The following is a 20728-nucleotide window of genomic DNA, read 5'->3' on the forward strand; positions in this document are numbered from 1 at the left end:
CCAGAGCGCGGGGCGCAGGCCCCGCCCACGCGGGGGCGGAGCCCCGAGTGACAGGAGGAGACGGCGGCTCCGGAGCGCCGCGGAGGGACAGCCCTCGGGCGGGGACCCGGGGAGCTGTGGGCGGAGCTCGCACCGCGGCGTCCGGAGCGCCCACCCCGCGGGGGCGGGGCCGAGGCGCGGGGGCGGGGCCTGCCCGCCCGAGCGTCGGGTGCGCTCTGGTGCGCCGGCAGGTGCCGGGGCCGGCCGCGCCGAGGGAGGGGCGCGGGGACCTGTCTTGGCGCTGCGTGGGTCCCGCGCCTTACGGACGATTGCGCAGACGTAAGTGTGCTGGCCTAAGAACGCGACGGGGAGCTGCTGCGACGCGGCCCGGAGGCCGACGGCCGCTGAGCCACTGTGTAGGACCGACACTTGCTCACCCCTGCAGCGCAGCGATGCCACCTCCTGCCTGGGCCCCGTCACCGACGCGTCGCCGCCACTGTCCGGCTCCTCCCAGAATCACCTGCAAACAATGGCTTGAGAGGGCAGGTGAATCAGCCTCCACTCTCTTCCCTCCGTGTCCAGGTCCGACCCCTGCTCATCTCACTGGCCCCCTGAGGGAGGGGAGACCTGCTCGGTACCCTTCCCTATCACTCTTGATAACAGAAACAGTTCCACCGTTTACGAGTGCCTGCTCTGTGCCTGGTACACCGGTGCGTGCCAGTTTTCATCCTAGAAGCCATCCAACAGACTTTTCTGGTCAGCCCCCTCACGTCCACCCTTGCCCATCGGCCATTTTAGGCTCAGCGGAGTCATATTCTTAACGCGGAAACTTTATAACATCCAAGGCTCCTTGTGACAGGTTGAGTAAAATCCGAACTCTTTGCCAACAAGCTCCAGCCCTGTCTACCTCTGCCCTCTGACACCTCTCTGCCATCAAGCTGGCCTTGAACTGCCCAGTTTGTCCCAGGCTCGGGACCTGTAAGTGGCAGCGAACTCAACAGGTCACCTGGCAGTCATTAAATTGTGCAACATCAAGCAGGCAGCGTGAAAAGGCCTGTGAAAACCAAGAAGCAAAGGGCCAGATTAAGATCTACATCTGTTGATTCATGAGCGTGAATGATTCCGAGCCAGAATCACAGGAGGGATGAGAGAACCAAATGAACCTGGTACCAATTTCAGAGTGACGCTGTTTTGGGCACTGCAAGAGGGAGTGAAGCAGGCCTAGTGAGTCCCTCCGTGACCTACTAGTTCCACTTCAGGGATATCCTAAGAAAATGTTCCCAAGTACAGAAAAAGATGTATGCACTAAGCTGCTCTTGATGGCGATATTTATAATAGTGAAAACGGAAACTTGCGCAACTATACAAATAAGCACACTCAAATGGAACAATATAGTTACAAGATGTATACAAAGGCTACTTAATAGCACTGAGAATTCTTTAGCTCCCGAAAGTAAAATGAGCAAAATGCATGACATATATCAAAAGTACATCATTACAAGTATGTTTATAAACGCACAAGCCAATCTGTTTGGAGAAAGTAAGACAGGAAGAATACTATCAAATGTGGCCAGTGGCTACAGTCTGACCCTATGCTTGGCAGGCCCTTTCATTGGGCTGGGTGGGAGCCCTTATCCTCATCTTGAGAGAGGAACCTGGGGCTTCAGGGAAGCAGGCGCCACGGCTGCCCCCCAGCGCTAGGCCCACCACTTGCTAGAGTCCTTCAAGCTCTCAAAGCTCATCTCATGGGTCACTTAGGGGGGACACCAGAGGGCTAGGTCCATGTCAGGGTCATCCTTGTACCCCACAAGAGCCTAACAAACACTCACCCAGGAGACATTTAAGTGTTGAATACGTGAAGACCACACGGAACCTATTTCCTTCGTCAATGAGGGTAAATGCGGAGTGTGGGCAGCCGCCTCATGCTGTGTTGCACTGCCGTGCTAGGGCGTGCACCTCATGCAATTTGAAGTCATCAACTTTCTCTGCTGCTGCATCTGGGGCAAGCCATGCCCTGTGACCCCAAAGGAGGTCCAATGCTCCCAATAAAGGGACTTCCCACTAGGCACACCCAAGACAGCAGGGACGGACACATGTGAAGCAAGGGCAGTGCAGAAGCAAGGCTCTCCCTGGAAGAGTTTTGGCAGGGGTGTGTGGCTAGACTCCAGGGCACAGCATTAAGAAGGAAAACCAGAGCGCAGGAAGTTGTAAGCCATCTTTTGAGTAGGAACAGGAAGGGAATGAGAATACACATTCATATTTGCTGGGTTTTGCGTGACGAAAGCACTGGGAGGAACAGGTGGACTTGAGCAGGCCTCGCATCCAGTTTTGACTTTTGAATCCTATAGGCAGAGGACCTTAAAACACTTAACAGAGAGGTCCTCCCTGCGGCATCCCCACGTTCCCCCAGGTCCCTGCTCCCCACTCTGCACTACCTGAGCTCATCTCCCTTCCACACCCACCTTGCTCCTCTAGGACTTTGCTGTCTGCCTGTGGTCATCACCCAGCAGAGTGAGGCTGTAAGGATGGGAGGATGGCCACACACTGCTGGCCCAAGGAGTAGGACCCTCTTCTTCGCAAGGCCTGCCCCCTGCTCGGTGAGGCCCTCCACCTGTCCACCCGGTTGAGGACGCGTGGGCCCCTCCTGCACCACATCTGTTACAGCTGCAGCCGGACGACCTCAGGAGTTCAAGCAGCTCTCCTGCCAGGCCCAAGCCCTCCAGTGGGACGAATCCTGTCCAGCCGGCCACCCTCTTGCTGCAGTGCCCACCTGCATGGCTCTGGCAGCTCAGCCTGGACTGGACTGTAACCGGCTGGCTCCTCCCCAACCTCCTTACCCCGCCCCAGAGACTCCGCAGCCTTGTCACCTACACACCCTCTCCCTGCACTGAGGATCTGGAACTTGTATCTGAGATCATCTATCTCCTGCCCACCCTGCCCCAACGTGCAGGCTCTTGACAACAGGGAGATTTCGGCACTCTTTCGCCACCTTCCTGAATGAAGACACACCACACGAGCTGAAGTGGGTTCTCCCCCAAAGGAATGCTTTATTGACAAATCACCCGCTATTTACTTTAAGGACAAGATAAATCACTTATTACCCCTGCATCCTGCCTTCCCACCACACCCCATCAGAGATTCCAACCCTGGGGAGAGCGCACGGAGCAGCGTTCCTCCCAAGGCACGAGCATGGACTGCAGCCACCCCACCCCCAGTGTCTAAAGTGACCAGCAGACACTCAGGTACCAGAGCACATCATGGTCCACCAGAGGATACTGAGCTGACGGCTCCTCCCCCTTGAGAGCGCACAGACGCAGGTGAGGTCTCTGCCCGCTAGAAGCCTGTAAGGCACAGAGCTGCCCGCCTCCAGGCGTGCCAGACGTGGGGCCCTGAGTGAGAGGCTGCTGGGCTGTGGCAGCATCAGAGGGGAAAGAGATCTTTGTAGCTCCTGAGAAGAGGCAACAACGGAGTCCCAGCTGAGCCGACGCCCCGGCCCTGAGCTGCCGCAGGGTCTGCCTGCTGCCTGCTGGCCGCAGCGGGCGGCACACACACAGGCTGGAGCTGCTGACCAGCGATGGGCCAGCGATGGGCCAGCCAGGCCCGGCCTGTGCAGGAGCAGCGTCGGCCCTCGGGGAGGTGCTGGTCTTTCTTTCTGCTGCCCCCGCCCCCAGTGGCCAGTGGGAGCTGCCCCAGTCACTGAGGGGAGAGAAGCCAGTTTCCTACACGGGGACGGAGTGTACTCGTAAAATAAAACACACCACCGGCACAGCCGTGCTGCCCCTCGGCTGCCTGCAGGATTTCACATAGTGCTCAAAACCCACTAAAGAGCCCTCCCTCATACATATAAAAACATTATAAACAGATGAAGTATAAGGCGACGTAAGGCGTGCATTTCAGCTTGAGTCCAAGGAAATAATATTTTCTAACTATGAGGCTAAAGCTGCTTGGCTTAGTTTTATTTTTTGAAAAACCCACCGCGTTTAAAAAATAAAGACTTCGCTTCTGTTAAAGCCGGACCATTAGTGTGATGACTAGGCAGCTGCTGATAATCAGCTTCTTTCTGGAAAGTCTGAGAAATTGGGTAGTTTTCTGGTTTAGCATTTTGAAATAAAACTGCAGCTCAAGGCAGGGCTTTCTGGATGACTGTTCCTGCTGTGACTTGGGGAGGGAGCTTAGAAGACACCACGCATTTTACTCTTATCGCTCCCCACCTTCAACATGCTGACTGACTAACAAGATTCCCAACAGGAGCCTGGCTCTGGCCCAGTCACCCCGCCCGCTTCCTGCCCTGGGGCAGGACGGCGCAGTGGTCTGCTGATCTGCCGAGAGGGGGATGCATCTGTGTACGAGACGTGTTCTCTGACCCATGCGAGCGCGGTGGCCACATCTCCATGGGGATGGCGTGACTGTCCTCAACACCTGCCGCGTGAAACTGCAGTTGGGGCGATGAGGGTGTGCTTGTTCCGTGGCCGGGCAAAGCCACTACGGGCTTAAAAGGGCGTGTGATCGGGCAGGGGTCTGTCACCACTCCCGGTCGGGGAGGGAAGGTTGTCACTGCCATTCTCTCTGCCACCGACAACCTTAGACTACAGATGGGAAAAGACCAAGAAAGAAAAACGTGAGACAGAGCATACACGCCTGGCAGATCCTAGGCCCGTGCGAGGAATTCAAGGTGTCCATTCTCTACACGCGTTTATGTAACACGAAGACAGCTCGTCAGTAAAACAGGCAACAGGCTGGCTCTCTCTCCAGGGAATCACGCAGAGTGCAAAGAGCCAATCCCCAAAAGGCTACACACTGTACGGCTGCAATTATATGGCATTCCTGACACGACAGAAACGGAGAGCAGGTTGGGGTGGCAGGGCGTAGGGCAGGGGCTGGGGGGCCGCGATCCCGTGGGGACGGAACTGTGCTGTCGTGACCACGAACAGCGCCGTCTTCTGGCTGTGACACTGCAGGAAGTTACCACTGGCAGAAACTGGACAAGGTACAAGGGCTCGCTGTACCAGCTCCCATAACTGCACGTGAACCCACAGGGACTGGTGACAGGCCCCACCCAGCAGAGCCGGGCAGTCCAGGTCCAGTTACCTTTATGGTTCCAACTCGGTCCTCAAACGACTTGAAGGTGGCAGAATTCCTTTAAAGAGAGAGGAAGACGTCGGTGTAAGGAGCACACGGTGGTGTTACCCTCCTAACCCTGAAGGGCCTCAGGGTCAGGGCCATCCTCTGGAGAGACCCCGAGAGGTCCCGAGGTCTCCCTGCAAAAATGTGACGGGCCGAACAAAAGGGAGGGGACACACACTCCGGAGGCCTCCCCAGGACAGAAGCGAGGACGGCTGCACCCCCCACCGCAGGACGGAAGATCTGCACGCCACCAGCGGGTGAGACCCAGACGTCACGTGGGCAAACCGCGGCCCCCTCGCCTGCGTGGCAGGGGTGGGGCGCCGGGCACGTTCCTGCTGCGCCCTAAACGCACGTGTCCTGGGTCATGGAGAGTCCCACGGGCTCTTCACACAGATCGCTCACAAAGTCGAGCAAGAGGAAAACCAAGGAGCACTCTGAGAGCAGGGGAGGGTGAGGCGGCCGAGGGGCGAGCAGGCCAGGCCCCCGGGGCAGCCGCCCAGTGCCCCCCAGCAGGCTCTGGGGGCAGCAGCTGCAGCAGGTCCTCCCGGGATGGGAACAGGGGCTCTGAGGGGGCCCAGGCGGCACGACAGAGCAGCACAAGCGCGGGTGCAGGCGTTACAGAGGAACAGGCCACGGCCCCGGCTGTTCTCAAGATGCAGATAAACAGTCTCCACGGACAGCTCAGAGGCACCTGAGCTCCCGGGTGCTGGGCGCACAAGCCTCTCCGCCCTTCCAGCCTGACCCCGCGGGAGGCCCTGCCTGGGAAGTTCCCGGTGGAGCCCAGTCTGGGGCCTCACCCCCACCAGTTCTTCCGCCTAGAAGGGGTATCTCCCAGCCCTGAGCCAAGAGGAGCCTGATGGGGAAGGTGTTCCTTGGTCCAGGGGTCTGGAGAGTGCGAGACGGACCAGCGGGAGCCACCCCTCCCGCCCCCTTCCACCGGCCTCCCAGCGGGGTCCCAGCAGGCTGGGGGAGCCGCAGGGCATGCGGGCACGTTACCTCATGGCCGGCATACTTATGGAGTGGCGGATGGAGTGGCTGCTGCTCGGAAGCGTGGCAGGAGCAGAGAAGGAACAGTTGAGGCGAGGACAGGACCCGCCTCCGCGTGCTAGAAGCTCAGCCCCCTCCCCCCGCACCACTGAAGCACAGAGAGGTGGTGAGAGGCCGCCCTCCCCCGAGGAAAACCGGACCCAAGAGCCCCTCACGTGGCCCCAGAAGCATGACACTGCTGGGGGAGGGCGCTGGGACAGGGAAGCTAAGGTCCCCTCCGCCTGGGGCGCTGAAAACACTTCTGGCGCAAAGAGCCCCAGGTGTCCCCACGTGACTTCACAGCAAACGCCAGAGAATCCAGCCAGGGAGCAGGAACACTCAAAGCTACGGGCCCTTCTGGATTTGGAGGAGTGGCTTGATCAACAAGAGGTAAAGGACGCTCGGGAGGCTGTCTGACAGATCCCGAGCGCCTGAGGCAGAAAGAGCGCTCAGGCAGGGAGGAGGGGAAGGACCGCTTCCGGACACGGTGGCTCAAGGAGCAAGGCCTCTTCCAGGAACAGAGTCAGGGGTGGGCCAACGGCTACCCTGTGAGGCCGGTCAGAGCGGGCGGTGACAGCACCCGGCCGGCCACACAACCAGGGGAGGTGCCCCGCACCCGTCACGCCACTGGCGACCACCTTGCTGTGCCGCACCCCCACCTTCATCTGCACAGCCTCCCCCGGGCCAGCCGGAGCCCCCTGCTCTGAACCTGGGCTGGCCCTGCCCGGCACGTCCGGCGTCAGTCTTACCTAAAGGAGTGCGAGAAGGGCCGAGCCCTGAGAGCCGCGGCAGGGAGAGAGAAGAGACACAGCGTTAGGAGGGCACCCGTCCCTGCCCTGGTCCCTCTGTGTGAGCTCCGGGGGAGCACAGGGGCCCAGGTGATCACCCCGCTGGGGAGTGACACATGCCCCACTCCAGCCTCTGCCCCGCCCTCCCAGACACGGTCACACACACGAGGGTCGCGGACACGAGGGGCCCTCGTATCTGACGCCGCCGTGGCCTGGGGCGGGGCCCGAAGGAACGAGCGGAGTGAGGGTGCGAAGTGCTCTTCGGGCCCTGGGGTTCCGTGCCTCACCCAGGTCGCAGGACCCCACCAGCCTGCGGTTCCAGCTGGGCAGGGGCATCCCTGCACCACGACAGGGCCTGCGACACCCACAGGGCTGAGAACGTAACACTTTGGCTCCATCACCACAGATGACAGAAGCTGACCAAGAAACCTGAGTGTGTCCAGGGGCAGCTGCCGGGGGCTGTGGGGGGGTGGACACGCCCCCCCCCCCCCCCCCCCGAGGCCACCCCGACACAGAGATGGTTTCAGAAGTGACAGTCGCGTGGCCTGATGTGCCGACACCACTCTGGTGGTTAGCAGGACCTGTTGCGCTCGGTGGGAAAACAAGCCAGATGGTGGGAAGAGGCCCATGGCCATCAAAGGTCACCCAGCTGGATGGAGGCCCGGCCCTGCTTTCATCGGGCTTTTGACCCCAATCCATTTCCCCACCGCTGGGGATGCAGAAGGCCTCTAGGCCTGGGCTGCTCCCTGACAGGCCCTTCGAGACACTGGTGTGGGGCTGCTGTCCTGAAGGACGGAGCAGCGCCTGACCCTGAGCTTGCAGGGGAGACCTCCCTGCGCCTGGTTCTCCTCCTGGAGAAGCAGGCCACTCCGTCAGCCTCGAGCTCCAAACCACGGAGGTTAACGGGCCTCAGCCTCAGAAACCACCCGAGACTGCGGGGTGAGGCAACGGGGACACGCCGTGGACCCCGAGACGCAGCGCTCACAGCACCGCTGGAGCACGAGAGCAAGACCAGCAGCAGGTACACGAGGCCCCAGGGTGAGACCCGGGCCGGTGTCTCCACCGGCCGGCCCCCACTTGGTGGGCACGGGACCCTCCGCCACTCAGCCACTCTGGGTTCTGAGCAGTGAGCAGACTGCACGGGGCCGCGCCGCTGTCCCGGGCGCTCGTGCGAGGAACGGCCCTGCCGGCTCGCCCTTGGCCACGGCCGCCTGTGCTGGGGCTCTGTCCTCTCGCCCGGTTTCCACCCACGGTGCTCTGAACACACTCGAGAGTGAGTGAGAATACGGAACACGAGTGCGTGACGCCAAAAGTGAAAGAGAACCTGCCCAGAAAAGGACGAAGCAGACCTCTGTCACCCGCCTCGGACGCCCTGCTGTCAGACCAGCCTCTGGAGCAAAGAGCAGGTGCGCACAGACGTGCCCGGCTCTGTGCCGGGCCCTGGCTGGGGAGGTGGGCCGCCAGGGGGTGAGCAGCCTGTCGCTAGGCCCACCCCCGCCCACGCAGGTGGCCACAGCACGCGTCCCAACCGGGGTCGGCCGAGACGCGGACCAGGAACACAGCCAGAACCAAGTGTGCGCCGAGCAGCCTGAAGCCCTCCTGCTGCCCCGCCAGCTGCCCCACAGAGCCGCCGCCTGGGGGTCCCTCTTGTGCCGGAGTCTGAGCCGCTGTGGGCAAGGCCTGCATCTGAGGGCAGCCTGCAGGGACCCTCAGGGTAGGGGTGCACCCCTGAGGCACGGACTGCCTACTGCTCGTTCAGCTTCTCCGCAGGTTTGAAGTTTCTCAAAGTAAAAAGCTGGGGGCTGCAGGAGAGCTGAGGGATCACGTGTCAAGCAAACGTGGATAAAAGGCAAGTGCAGCTCCAGGCACCAGCCGTCCTCTGCTCACCCGGGGCGGGGAGGCCCGGGCTTGTGAGTGCCTGTGGCCAAGCAACCAGGGCAGAGCTCCCAGCTCGAGGCCCATGAGGCAACCACGTGCCATGAGGCAGGGAAATGCCTTCCCTACGCAGGCAGGAAGGAGCCCACCCCAGGGGGAGAGCTGAGCGGTCAGGGCCCGGGGGATCCCCAGCGCCACGCTCAGCAGGCCAGGCCCACGGCAACGCCACAGGATTCTCCGCTGTGTGGCGACAGGGCGGGGCCGGCAGCGGAACCCAGGGCCGGGTCCAGGGTGCTGGCAACGGGGATGACCTGCACTGCCTGCTGCCCGCTGCCTCTCTTCAATGTGTCCCAGCAACCCCGAGGGAGGCCCTCGTGAGGGCGTGGCGAGGAGGGAGCTCAGCCCAGAGTCACACCCTGGCTTCTGGCTCCAGGGAGGCTTCGCGGGGGCAGCGGCAGAGCTCAGAGCGAAGCCTGGCTTGTCAGCAGCGTGGCCATCAGGCTGGAGGTGGGCACTGCCGTGTGCCATCCGCCTAGTGCTGGGCCCCACACGCTCCCTGGCACGCAGGCCCAGCTCCACAAGCACTCGGTGGCCACCAGGGTCTCATCCACCCCTCGGAGAGGACGCTCAGCCGGGGGCCCGAGCGCGCAGCTGCACGCTCTCTGAGGGCAGGCCGGGCAAACACCCCGAGAAGCATCACGCTGGTCCTCGACGTGTCCAGGCTGCCAACCCACCCAGGCCGCTGCCGCGCCCCGGACCGGAACCCTTCTCTCTCCGTGGAACTTCCACAAGAAGCACTGCCTCCACCAACCCCAAAGTACCAAGGTCACCCGCAGCCACCCCGAGAAACCCCAAAACGACAAAGCAGCAGCCAGTAAACGAGGGTCTGTGAACTAACTGGACCGGAGCTGCTGTGGCCGCACCTGTGGGTGCTGAGGGCCCCTGAGGCACGTGCACCTGAGCCCGGGGCTCGGGCAGGTTTCCTGCAGACCCTCTAGTGGATCTAAACCCCCTAAAACCCCACCTGCCCGGCCCAGGTCTCAGGGCAGAGGTGTCGAGCCACGGAGTCTCACCTCATGTCCCCGAGCTTCCGGCTGATGGCAGAGCCCATGGTGGACAGGGCCGCCGAAGTCTTCTGTCCCGCCTGAGAGAGGGTTTCCTGGGTCTTCTTGTAGCTGGAAGGAGAGACAGCAGTTAAACCAACCAAAGAGAAGGTGCAGCTACGGCCCCTGCACCAAGGACTAGGCGCCAAGGAGAGGGGGTTGTCGGGGCGCTGACTAAGCCTGGCCACCAGGGAGGGGACACATGTCTGAGGGCCCCCAGGGGACTGCATGAGGGACAGAAGCAGCACTGCCAGCTCAGGCCCCGCCGCCCCTGCAATGACCCTATTTTCTGCCCTTCCTGTGACGCAGGTTCTCCTCCCCTCTGTGGGAACGTACTTCCACCAGCCTTCCCGACTCCTGCAGCAAACAGGCCCACAGAGCCCAGGGCCTGCAGACAAGCCTCTTGGGCCCCCTCACGGGGCCTCTCTTCGCTCTTCTCTTCTAAGACAGTCCTCTGAGGACAGAGCAGCGTGACCGCACCCACGGGGGATGTGCTTGGCAGCTCGGCCAGTGCCGCGCCGGCCTTCAGACCCCAAGCAGCCCCTCCAGCCCTGCGACCTCCTGTTCGGTGTCTACCATGTCCTTTGAGAATTGGGGAGACCTACCTCCACCTCACACCACGGTTCTGAGTTCAAGGGAGGTGGTCTTGGCGCCCTGCAGAGACTATCCCCTCCACACCCTCCTGCCCTGTCCACCCGCAGCAAGATGGCTTGTGACCTCAACGGCAGTGGGACAGGCACGGGCAGGGAGCCTGGGCCACAGGGACAGCAAGGACACCCTCAGGCCCACGCTGAGAGCCAACACCTACAGCTGCCAGCCCCGTCCAGCCACCACCACAAACAGAAGACACAGCAGCCTAAACCCAGGAGCTCCTTTCTAGCCAACCTGGCAACCCCACGGTGACGGCTCGAGATGGCATGCTCTCGAGATGCCAGCCGACTCCGGCCCCCCTGGAATCCCCTGGTCACAGGACAGCACCGGCAGGGGGGCTTCTCAGCCCCTCTTTCCCATCCAACCGCCACTATAGCCCATGGGAGGCCACATGTGAGCGGCTGTCGCCCGCCTCCCTCAGGCTGGCCTCCTGCCTGGACCCCTGCACTCCCTGTCCTGTAGGGACGGCCTGGCCCCCAGCACCCTGGGGGGGCCTTCCTCCCCTCACCAGGACCCGGGCCTCAAAACATGCGCTGCTTCCTAGCGAGACGTCACTAAGACGTTGAGTTTATCTTAGTTTCCAGGAAGGTCAGTACTTCTGGAACATACTGCTAATAATGAGAAGAAATCCTTACTGGAAAACCTGCTTCTGGGTTTTCTGAATTCAATAACTAATAAGACACCTAATTCTGAACCAGGCCTTAGAAAACCCTGTCAACCGGAAACTCCTCCCCCAGAGACAGTTGACACGTCCACAGAACTGAAGTGAACAGGAACTCGAAGTCCAACCACCCGCCCAGCGACCCAGGTATCCAGACAACTGGAGCCTGGACAGGATCCCCCGGGCAGAGGGACAGGGTCCGTTCTAGGCCACAGCTGATTCACTCTAAAACCCAAAGTCCACACCCTGCTTTCAGAAGGTTTCCACACAGACTGTGTCGCAATTCTCCCAGGCATCCTCTGACCTGAAGGCGCCTTCACCCGGAGCTCCCCCCATACCATGGCCCGTCTCAGCGTCTCGCAAGATGGTGGCAACAGAAAAGGAGCGTCCTGAGGGCGACGCAGCAGGGGGCCCAGGCACTGACTCAGCAGCAGGAGAGGAGCTCACTGCGGGCCACTCCACAGGGCGGCATCCGCGCTGGGACAGACCTGGCGCAGAGGCCGGGGCAGCGCCAGCGGCTGCGCCCCGCTAACTCGGCCCCACCTGTGCTTGCGAGCACCAGGCTATGCCGCCCTGGCTGGTGCTCCTTGGTGAACTCCTCCCACCTTCTGGGAAAACAAAGGCCTCCTCCCATGATCAGGGAGTGTGACCCTGGGTCAGAGGGAGCCATCTGCTGGGTGCTCCTTCTGGATCTTCCCCTGGGGGGCCATCCCCACCTCCCACTTGGTGGGGCACGTGACCCCAGACTTTCTGGCCAGAGGCTACAGCTTCCTGACCACAGTGAAAGCCCAATGAGGCCTACACCGGGCCACCTTGTCGGGCTGAAAGGCTGGGAAGATAGCATCCTGTCCCACCAGACACTCTCTTGACCACAGAGGAGACGCCTGAGAACAAAGCCACCGTGGGGATCTCAGGAAGGGGGGCGACACAGGTTGGGAGCACCGGTCGGAGCCCCAGGCAGGTGGCCTGGCGCGGGGGCTTCTTGCCAGGCGAAGCCTCCCCCTCCCTCCTAGGCGGACGCTAGCCGTGGCTGTGCTGTCACCTGCAACCAAAGAACTCAACATGCCAACGGGTGACTGTGCAATCTATCGGTGTCCACTCTAAGCATGACTTCAGCTATCATCTACCTAAAAAAGAATCCCATTAGGTGATCGCTTCATGACCAGCAGAGCATAGCTGCTGAATCAACAACTGGCCAAGGGAAGAGACCCCAAGTGGCATCAACCCACTTGCAACAGGACTACTGCACCACAGCTAAGTGCTTGGGGCTGCACAACCCCTGCGTCCTCCCCTCCAGGCTGTGCTCTCGTTCGCTGAAAGGGATCTACCACCACGCGGACGGGAAAGAAGGGCTCTGGCTCCTTGCCCGCTGGAGGCTCTGGTCCCCTGCAGCCACCACTAGGGCGCACCAGCCAGGCGCCCTGGAGAGCGCAGAGCAGCTGTTTTGTGTCGTCCTCATCCTGGGCTGTCACTGCCGAGATGCCTCCAGCCCTGACAACCCTCCCAACAGATCTGGGGCTGAGACCTCGTGGCCGTGACCACTGCCGGACGAGGCAGGTGGAGAGGGCCATCTCAGGAGCCACACGTGCACGCCCAGGGCCACAGGGTCTGTTCAGAAGAGTCAGAACCGCGATCACGGGAAACAGCATCCTAGCAGCCTCCCATCAGCTGGCTTCACAGAACTGCACTAAGGTTTCCCAAGGCTATTTTCAGCTTCAGTCCACACTGAGCCTGCCTGCAGCGACGGGCTGCCCTACCAAGCCATGTAAACAGCATGAAACTCCAACCTCCAGGCCCACCTGGTGCCCAGCTCCCCTCATGACCCCAGGCTGCAAAGGCTCCACGCACACAGCCAGCCAACCTGGGCTTCCGGGCTCCCGCAGGACAAGCTGGGTCGCAACCGTTTCCTTTTGGCCCAACACGGAAGGGCATTCTGCCCCGCGCCTTCTGGCAGCCACGACAGCACTTCCTTCTAAGCAAGACATCCCAGAAAGGGACTATTTCAAATACTGCACCCCCCAGTTCAAAGGTTCTCATCAGACGGGAGCACAAATGAAGTGCTATTACCTCATTTACGGGTCTCAGACAAAACATCAGGAGCTGGGGCTTCCCTGGGGGCGCAGTGGTTAAGAATCCGCCTGCCAATGCAGGGGACGCAGGTTCAATCCCTGCTCCAGGAGGATCCTACATGCTGTGGAGCAACGAAGCCCGTGCGCCACAACTACTGAGACCTCACGCTGCAACTACTGAAGCCCAGCAACCTAGAGTCGGTGCTCCACAACAAGAGAAGCCACCGCAATGAGCCCGCGCACTGCAATGAGGAGTAGCCCCTGCTCACAACTAGAGAAAGCCTGTGTGCAGCAACAAGAGCCCAATGCAGCCAATAAACATATAAAACAAATACATAAATTAAAAAAAAATTTAAAAAAATAACAATACATAAGTAAGACGTCAGGAGCTCTGCTGAATGGGAGCTTCGACAGACAGCTGCTCGCGAGGGCTCCGGCTCTGCTTATTTTCCATGTGGCTGATGGCTCGGCGCCTCTCAGGCCCGTGGAGCCCCTTCACGATCTGACCCACGTGGCCCACGCTGTGCCTCCGACTCAGGAGCCACCCCTAAGCGCAAGGGCAAGCCGGCGAGCCCAGTCTGCAGGGAAGAAGGGGAAGCACCCGGGGCACCTCACCAGCCAGGTGCGGCCCAAGCCCAGCCCCCGCCTCATGTCTGGTGGACGCACATCGGGCAGGGGGAGGTTTCCAGTGCCATCTGGCGGCTGAGTGAACGTCCCTCAGCATCCGCGTCCTTCTCCAGAGCGTTTAAAGGACACTTTCATTTGGTTTGAGAGGAGAAAAGTTATGCTATACATAAAATAGCCAAGAGACACCACGCCTAGGTCTGAGCCAAGTGTGCGCAGCCTCCCTGCTCCTTTAGGAGTGTCAGGAGGGGGGAGGGGGAGGGGCCGGCGGGAGAGGCACTCACAGGTCCGACTGGGTCACTTTCTCATTCCACTCTCCGAGTTTCTCAGAAGTTTTCACGTAGCTAAAAACAGAAAATCTGTGGTAAACTGTTTAGAAAAACGACTTCAATTCAGGTTTCAAACTGCAGGTGAAACTCAGGGAAGACAGAGAAGGCCCAGCTGGCAGGCAGACGGAACCTCCAGCCCGCTTCTGCTCAGGCCCTGCTCTGCAGCCGCAGGGGAGGCCGGGGCCGGGGTGGCGGGGGGCCGTCGGCAGGCCCCGCTGCCCTCCTCACGCCGGAGGACGGCCTGCTTGTTCAACGCAAGCTGTCTCCTGGGTAACAGCTGTGAGGAGCAAGGAGGGCACAGCCCACGGCCCCAAAACTGACGGCCACGCTTTAGGATGCAAAGCCTACTGTTTCCTAGGACAGAGAACTGGGCTTTTCGTACATGAGATTTATGGAATTTGACTCAGTCTTTCTGAGGGGACACGGCTTCTCAGACAGTGGGAAACATCTCCCATTCCCCCAGGTTGGAGGGTATGTTTCAGAGGAGCCACAGAGCCACACTCCCCAAATTCAGAGCGCTGCGTCACGTCTGGGTCAGAGGTCCTGGGGCTATGACCATGTCACGCTCATGAGGGATCACGTCCACTGCAGCAGACGCTGACCTGTGGGGACCACTGGAAAGTCAGTCTCGTTGAGCACCTAACTTGTGTTTTCTCCAATTTAGACCCTGAGACATATTTTTCTTGTCAACTTCTGTTTGGACAAGCAGCTAGCATGTCTGCCACCTTTTAAAAACACTTGTAGACTCTAAACTCTCTGGATAAATACAAATTCGGTTGCTGGCAAGGATGCAGGGCCCCCACCTGGCTGCTTCCAGGGGCGCACTTGCTGCCCCTGTTCCCGGGAGGCACCGCACCCCTAGGACGCAACGCCCCACCAACCAGGCAGAGCCGACACTCACGCACTGGAGCCCTGCACGTCATGCCAGCCCCTGGACAGGTTCTGCTTCAGGCCCTCCAGGGCAGAGAGGCCCAGCCTCCGCTTCAGCTCTCCACAGTGCCTCTCCTTGGCTGCCAGCACCTGGCGCAGGGTGACGATTTCCTCCTCTACCTGCAGAAGCACACAGTTACCAGGATTCAGCCACCGCCAGGGCAGGAAGCGACTAACATCCTCATCCACGTTGCAGTGGGGGGTTTCTCAGAATCACATGGGAATTTTCCATTTACACAAACATAACGCGTCTCAGGCACGTCTGCAGCAGGCATCAGTTCTGCTTGTATGTGGTACCAGCCCCTCAACTTCTTCTGGAGGACGGCCCTGCCCCGCCATGCCGCGTGTTCTGCTGGGGCTACAGGTCACCGTGCCCACCGTGGATGACGAGCAAGGCCAGCTGGAGCTCCTCCCTGGGATGGGGCACGGGTGTTAGAAGAGAGCAGCCCCTCTCTGTCCGGGCTCCGGGTCTGGGCGGGGGTTACAGAAGGTGGGAGGGCCCCTCTGCGCCACGGGGGAATGCCACACGCCGGGGGGAAGGAAGCAGAACTGACAGACGGATGGGTGGCCAGAGACCCACATGACGGAGAAACAGCCCTATGACAACATGTGTGTTCCCAAGGGCCCCTGCAGGCCTCATCAAAAGCCACTTACACAAGCCCAAAGAAGATTCTCTTTTTTGTTTAAACTAGTTTGAGTTGGCAACAGAAAAACTCTTGACAATAAAGACCAGGACCTACTCGTGTCTTAAAACAAAGAGTGGACCACAGAGAAGAGCATCCCTTAAAGTCTTCCTACTTTAGATTCTCAATCCTTTCAGCTCCTATGTGAACAGCTACACTAAGAAAAAGTCCCTCTCTTAAAAAAGTGAGTGTTTGCATTAAGACACTAACAACAGCTTAGAGCCCTGTATATCACCTGACTTTGCTTTAGAAAATACTGAAAAAAGAAACAACTCAAGACTACGGGATCATCTAAGGCCAAACTATCACTAGTCGTCCCAGCAGTGATACTCGGTAACTGGAACCTTCCATTTGTGGTGCTTTGGGCACATGGGCTTAAGGGCATGTGGACATGCAAGCTGAAGTTTTAGGCAACACAAGAGCTTCTTCCCTTTGCAATTCACCTCTGAAAAAGACCTTGTAGTTTTATTCTCTACACCAACGTGTCCTGAAATAAAAGGCAAAACATAAGTCTCCAAGGACTTCCTGCTGCTTCTCCTTTAACCTCCGTTCGATTCGGGAAGGGCGGCTTCCTCCGTGACCTAAAACCTGGTCCCGGGGCCAGGTCTGTCCGCACGACCAGCTCTGCTCAGACCTACGCCTGGCCCCGGGGTGGATGAGGACGGAAGACAGAGCAGAAAACTGCAACAAGCGCGCTCTGGCCTCTGCCCAGTGGATGCTGACAAGTTCGTCCCGAGAGTCTGGAACCTCAAGCCAGTCACTATAAGACTCTGCATCACACCGTAAAAAGAGACACTCTCAGCAGTTGGTCTGAATGAAAACTACACGCAGAGACTTCTGTTCTTAACTCCTATCTCCTCTTAAAAAGCTCTCACTTTAAAAAGATCACGTGAAATGCTCTTTACAAAAGAAGTATTTTTAAAAGAAAAATGAAGATCCAAGGGCAGATATATCTGTGGGGCCCTGAACATGTCATGTTGATTCCAAAAGAGAAACTCCCAGGAGATGGTGTGCTCAGAGCAGCTGCCCGTGTGGACATTCTCCTCCTGGAGAGCCTACGAGGCACCAGGCACACACAAACCCAGGGCTGCAGAGGGCACTTTCTGTGGGGCTCCAGGGACAATCTCCCAGGGCAACTTCTCCAGAGCACAGCCAGCACTCTGGCCCCTCATTAGGCTGAGTTGGCCTCACAGTCACCCCAGATGGACGGCCAAGACACAGCACCTTTGCAAGCTCGGCCCTGAGCTCCTCCGCCTCGGCCTCCGTCAGACCCTCAACGGCAGGCGCCTGGGTGGCCACCGCTGTGTCCACAGGGACATCCGTCATGGCGTCGGGGAGCAGACCTTTGTTAGGAGAATTCAGGTTGATATCTGCCAGAGACAAAATGTGGTCAGAGAGCATCAAGTACGAAGTCACAGAGGAATCAACAGGGCAGAGGTCTGCACCAAGGGAGAAAGCCAGGGTGAAAGGGCAGGTTTAGGGCAGGGTAGTGGGGAGCCTGTGGAGAGAATGCCTCTTCTCTGAAAGGTTCTGCAAAGATGGTTTTGGCCACTAGACTGAGAGCAGCCACATCTCAGGCCACTCAAGTTGCTTCTTCAGGTTCTAGAAATGCTGGCACAAGGCAGCTATTCCTGTAAGAAGAGGATCTTCACAGACAGGAAACCTTTGCTACAAACAAAGCAGCTAGATCTGACAGATCTTCCATTTCTTAGAGTGAAGGAACTTAACACAGCTGTAAACACAACCAGCACCACTTTCCAATCAGCGGCTCTGCCAGGGCACAGGCTAAGATTACACACAAGGAACACAGGCATCTAGGCCCTGTGGGGAATCAGCAAAACAAAACCCATTTAGTTCATCCCTGACCCTCATCCCACAGCAAGGAGGCTACAGTGAGGTGGAGGGAACACTGCCTCCATACACCTCTGCTTAACACCCATTCCAGGTTCACATTCCTGTGGCACATTTTTTCTTCACATTAAGTGCATTTTCCTGTACGCACCAGAAGTTTACAAGAAAAATGGGTCTACATCAATCCAATTCCAAACGCACAACCGCCGTTTAGCACATTATATAATCAGCATTAAAAACATCTTCCCCTTTGATCAGTACATTTGGTGAAGAAATGAGCTCTGTACTGTGTCTGGCACACTTAAAAGTAAATTAAAGGGAGTTCCCTGGCAGTCCAGAGGTTGGGACTCCACGCTTTCACTGCCGAGGACCCAGGTTCAATTCCTGGTCAGGGAACTAAGATTCCATAAGCCAAGCAACACGGCCATTAAAAAAAAGGGCACGAGGGTTGCAAAGAAGTAAAAGTGTCTTCAATAGCAGGTGTGCCTGTCTGCTCTAGGAATCCTAGAGTCTGCTAAAAATAGGCAAAATGCACTTAAAACCAAAGATGTTCTATTCAGCTGGCTGTGTCATTCCCTTTACACGTCCCACACAGCTGGAGCCATGCACTTCCTTGGTGCTCTAGACGTGTTCACTACATGAAGCATCCTTTTTTTTTTCAATCAACTTATTTCAATATGTAATTGAGATCAACCAATGTGGTTTTACTTCATCTTTTGTATCTGCTATGTTAAACCTACTCAAATTCAGTAAGTGCCTTACAAATCCCTACAGCTTTTCTGTTTTTAAATAACAAACTGGGGTGGAATAAGGAGGGTGGGAAGGAGTCGTGGGAGGGAGAGGATATGGGAATGCATGTATAAATACAGCTGATTCACTCTGTTGTACAGCAGAAACTGGCACAACAGTGTACAGCAATTATACTCCAATAAAGAGCTTTAAAAAACCCCCCAAAACCGAAGGCCCTCGGACAGTGTCTGCCTATGAAGCTAAAACTGGATCCCATGGAAATCGCCCCCAGATAAAACTGCACACTCACCAAACATGCTGTGCACTCCCCAACAATACCCCCCCTGCAGGCAGAAAGTATCTTACCAAAGGACCTACAGAGAATAAGCACAGACTGTGCAGCAGGCAGCACTAGGGCGCTACAGCCTCTCACCTGGGCGAGTCTCAGCTCAGCCTGTGTGATCACCTGCAAGATGGGGGCAATACAGGGACCAAGCCAAGAAGGTTACTGAGAAGATGGAAAAAGGTCTGGCACATAGTAGGTGCTTGGTAAACGTTTTCTGTCGGTCTCGTGACAAGAACCCAGTGCTTGTGATGAATTTTAATGTTTAACTAACACTCTGACACAGGCCAAACCGTAGAAAAGCACCCTGAGATCATCGAGTGTCGTTACAGCAACGTAGCACTAGCACCCGCTCCGGAGCCCCAGCATGGAAGGCAGACTCGCCTCCTCGAGATCTTAAGCTTCTAGGCCCCTCCGCACCCCGGCGGCCACCTGACACGGGGCTGGGAGGCCTGTGCTGGAAACAGGCCTGGGATGCTGGGCGTGCCCCTGACTCACTGCTCCCTTCCCCCCGAGACGACCGCGAGGCAGGCTGGGCTCCGGGCGGCGTCGCCACCCCAGGGGCGCTGCGCCCGCCACGAGCGCGGCGTCGCCGCCCCTCCCCGCCCGCCCCCGCGGCGCCGCGCGCAGGCCCGGGCGGGGGCACGGCGGGGGCCGCCCGGGGCGACGAAACCGACGGCGGGGCGAGAGGAGCGCGGCCGGAAGCCCCGCCCGGAGCCTAGCGGCCGGGCGCCGGGGGGGGACGGCCGGGCGGCGCCGGGCTCGCGGGTACCTTGGCCGGCGGGGTCCATGTCGAGGCGGCGGCCGGGCCGCAGCTGGCGTCGAGGCCGAGGTCGCGGGCGCAGGGGAAGCCGGGCGGGCCGCACCAGCGCTCGCTCGCCGCGTACGCGCCAGCCGGCGGCCCCGCCTCGGCCGCCGCGGCATGACGTCACCAGCGGCGCGACGACCCACGTCCGCCTGGATGCGCGCTCCGCCCTCGTCCCGCCCTCACGAGCAGCGCCCAATGACGGAGTGCTCTGGCGAAGTCCGGTCCAGCCGCTTCAACCTGGTTGGCCGAGGCTGCGGACGGAGCCGGAAGGGGAGGGCGGCCCACCAGCGAGACGCGCAGGTAGAACGGTCTCGAGCGGCACGGGGAGGGTGGGGCGCGGGCGGACTGCGCAGCCTGGCATCGCGGGGGCCCGGAGCTGGACCTCCTGGAGCTCCGCAGGTTGTCTGGCGCTGCCCGCGAGCGCCGCGGCTCGCGTACCTGGGCGGGTCAGACTCGGGCCGCTTGCGATCCCTCCGAGGCCTGACCCCCTGACGTTGGGGCCCTTTTTCTTTTTGAGCCCGTCCTTTTTGTAGGGATCTTTGAAGTTGTATGGGGGTTGCGCAGAAAAAGGCCGCGACCACGAGTTGCCCGTTCCCGCTGGAGGTGCCCCTCGGCCCCGTGTTGTCTTACTTCCTTTTCACAGCAACCCGGTGAGCCGGGGGGGGGGGCCCTCCCCACTTTACAGATGAGGAAACCGAGGCCAGAGCTACTCGCCCATCACCCAGCTAGTTGAGTTGCTCCAGCCGACTCTGGAGGAGAGATTGCCACACTTGTCAGAGGAGAGGTGTGTAGCCATTGGGCAGCCCGATCCCGCTAAAACAAGTGCCACGACTACCCTTCTTTGGCACATTGCCTCTGCAAGCAATCCTTTAGTGGTATTCAAACCCTCTGGACAGCACTCCCCCTGACAGCCAAGCCACGCTGTATGTACTGATCCCTAGGAAGGAAGCCCCTTCCTTCACCTGGTTAACTCCTCTTCCTGTCTCAGCTCAAAGCTCACCTTCTCCCCGCAGGTCTTCCTGGTACTTTAGGTCACCTTAGGTATCTGCCTCTGCTTGCACTGGCCCAGGGGCATCCAGGCCAGGTCCCGCTCTGGTGCTGTCAGTTATACGCCTGCCTCACTTGCCTTCTTTCAGCTTTTCCAGAGTTTCTGGCT

The 20728-nt window shown here is 59.2% G+C and overlaps 1 protein-coding gene across 8 annotated transcripts; it reads right to left on the reverse strand.

Moving 5' to 3' along the window:
* Positions 1-2991: 2991 nt before the first annotated feature.
* On the reverse strand, positions 2992-19694 carry TPD52L2 (TPD52 like 2). Of its 8 annotated transcripts, none has more exons than XM_057701423.1 (9): positions 19537-19694; positions 17066-17211; positions 15130-15278; positions 14184-14243; positions 9865-9966; positions 6878-6904; positions 6099-6140; positions 5067-5115; positions 4320-4564 (listed from the first exon to the last, which is right to left on the reverse strand). In XM_057701423.1, the coding sequence occupies exons 1-9, from the start codon at positions 19553-19555 to the stop codon at positions 4469-4471; spliced, it is 690 nt and encodes a 229-aa protein (XP_057557406.1). In that variant the 5' UTR covers positions 19556-19694; the 3' UTR covers positions 4320-4468. The 8 variants fall into 8 exon arrangements, with proteins under 8 accessions (XP_057557413.1, XP_057557406.1, XP_057557409.1 ...); XM_057701422.1 differs by lacking the exon at positions 4320-4564 and adding an exon at positions 4583-4802; XM_057701426.1 differs by lacking the exon at positions 6099-6140.
* Between the last annotated feature and the right edge of the window lie 1034 nt (positions 19695-20728).

The sequence above is a fragment of the Hippopotamus amphibius genome, chromosome 12 (assembly GCF_030028045.1).
Source record: "Hippopotamus amphibius kiboko isolate mHipAmp2 chromosome 12, mHipAmp2.hap2, whole genome shotgun sequence".
Lineage (NCBI taxonomy): Eukaryota > Metazoa > Chordata > Mammalia > Artiodactyla > Hippopotamidae > Hippopotamus > Hippopotamus amphibius.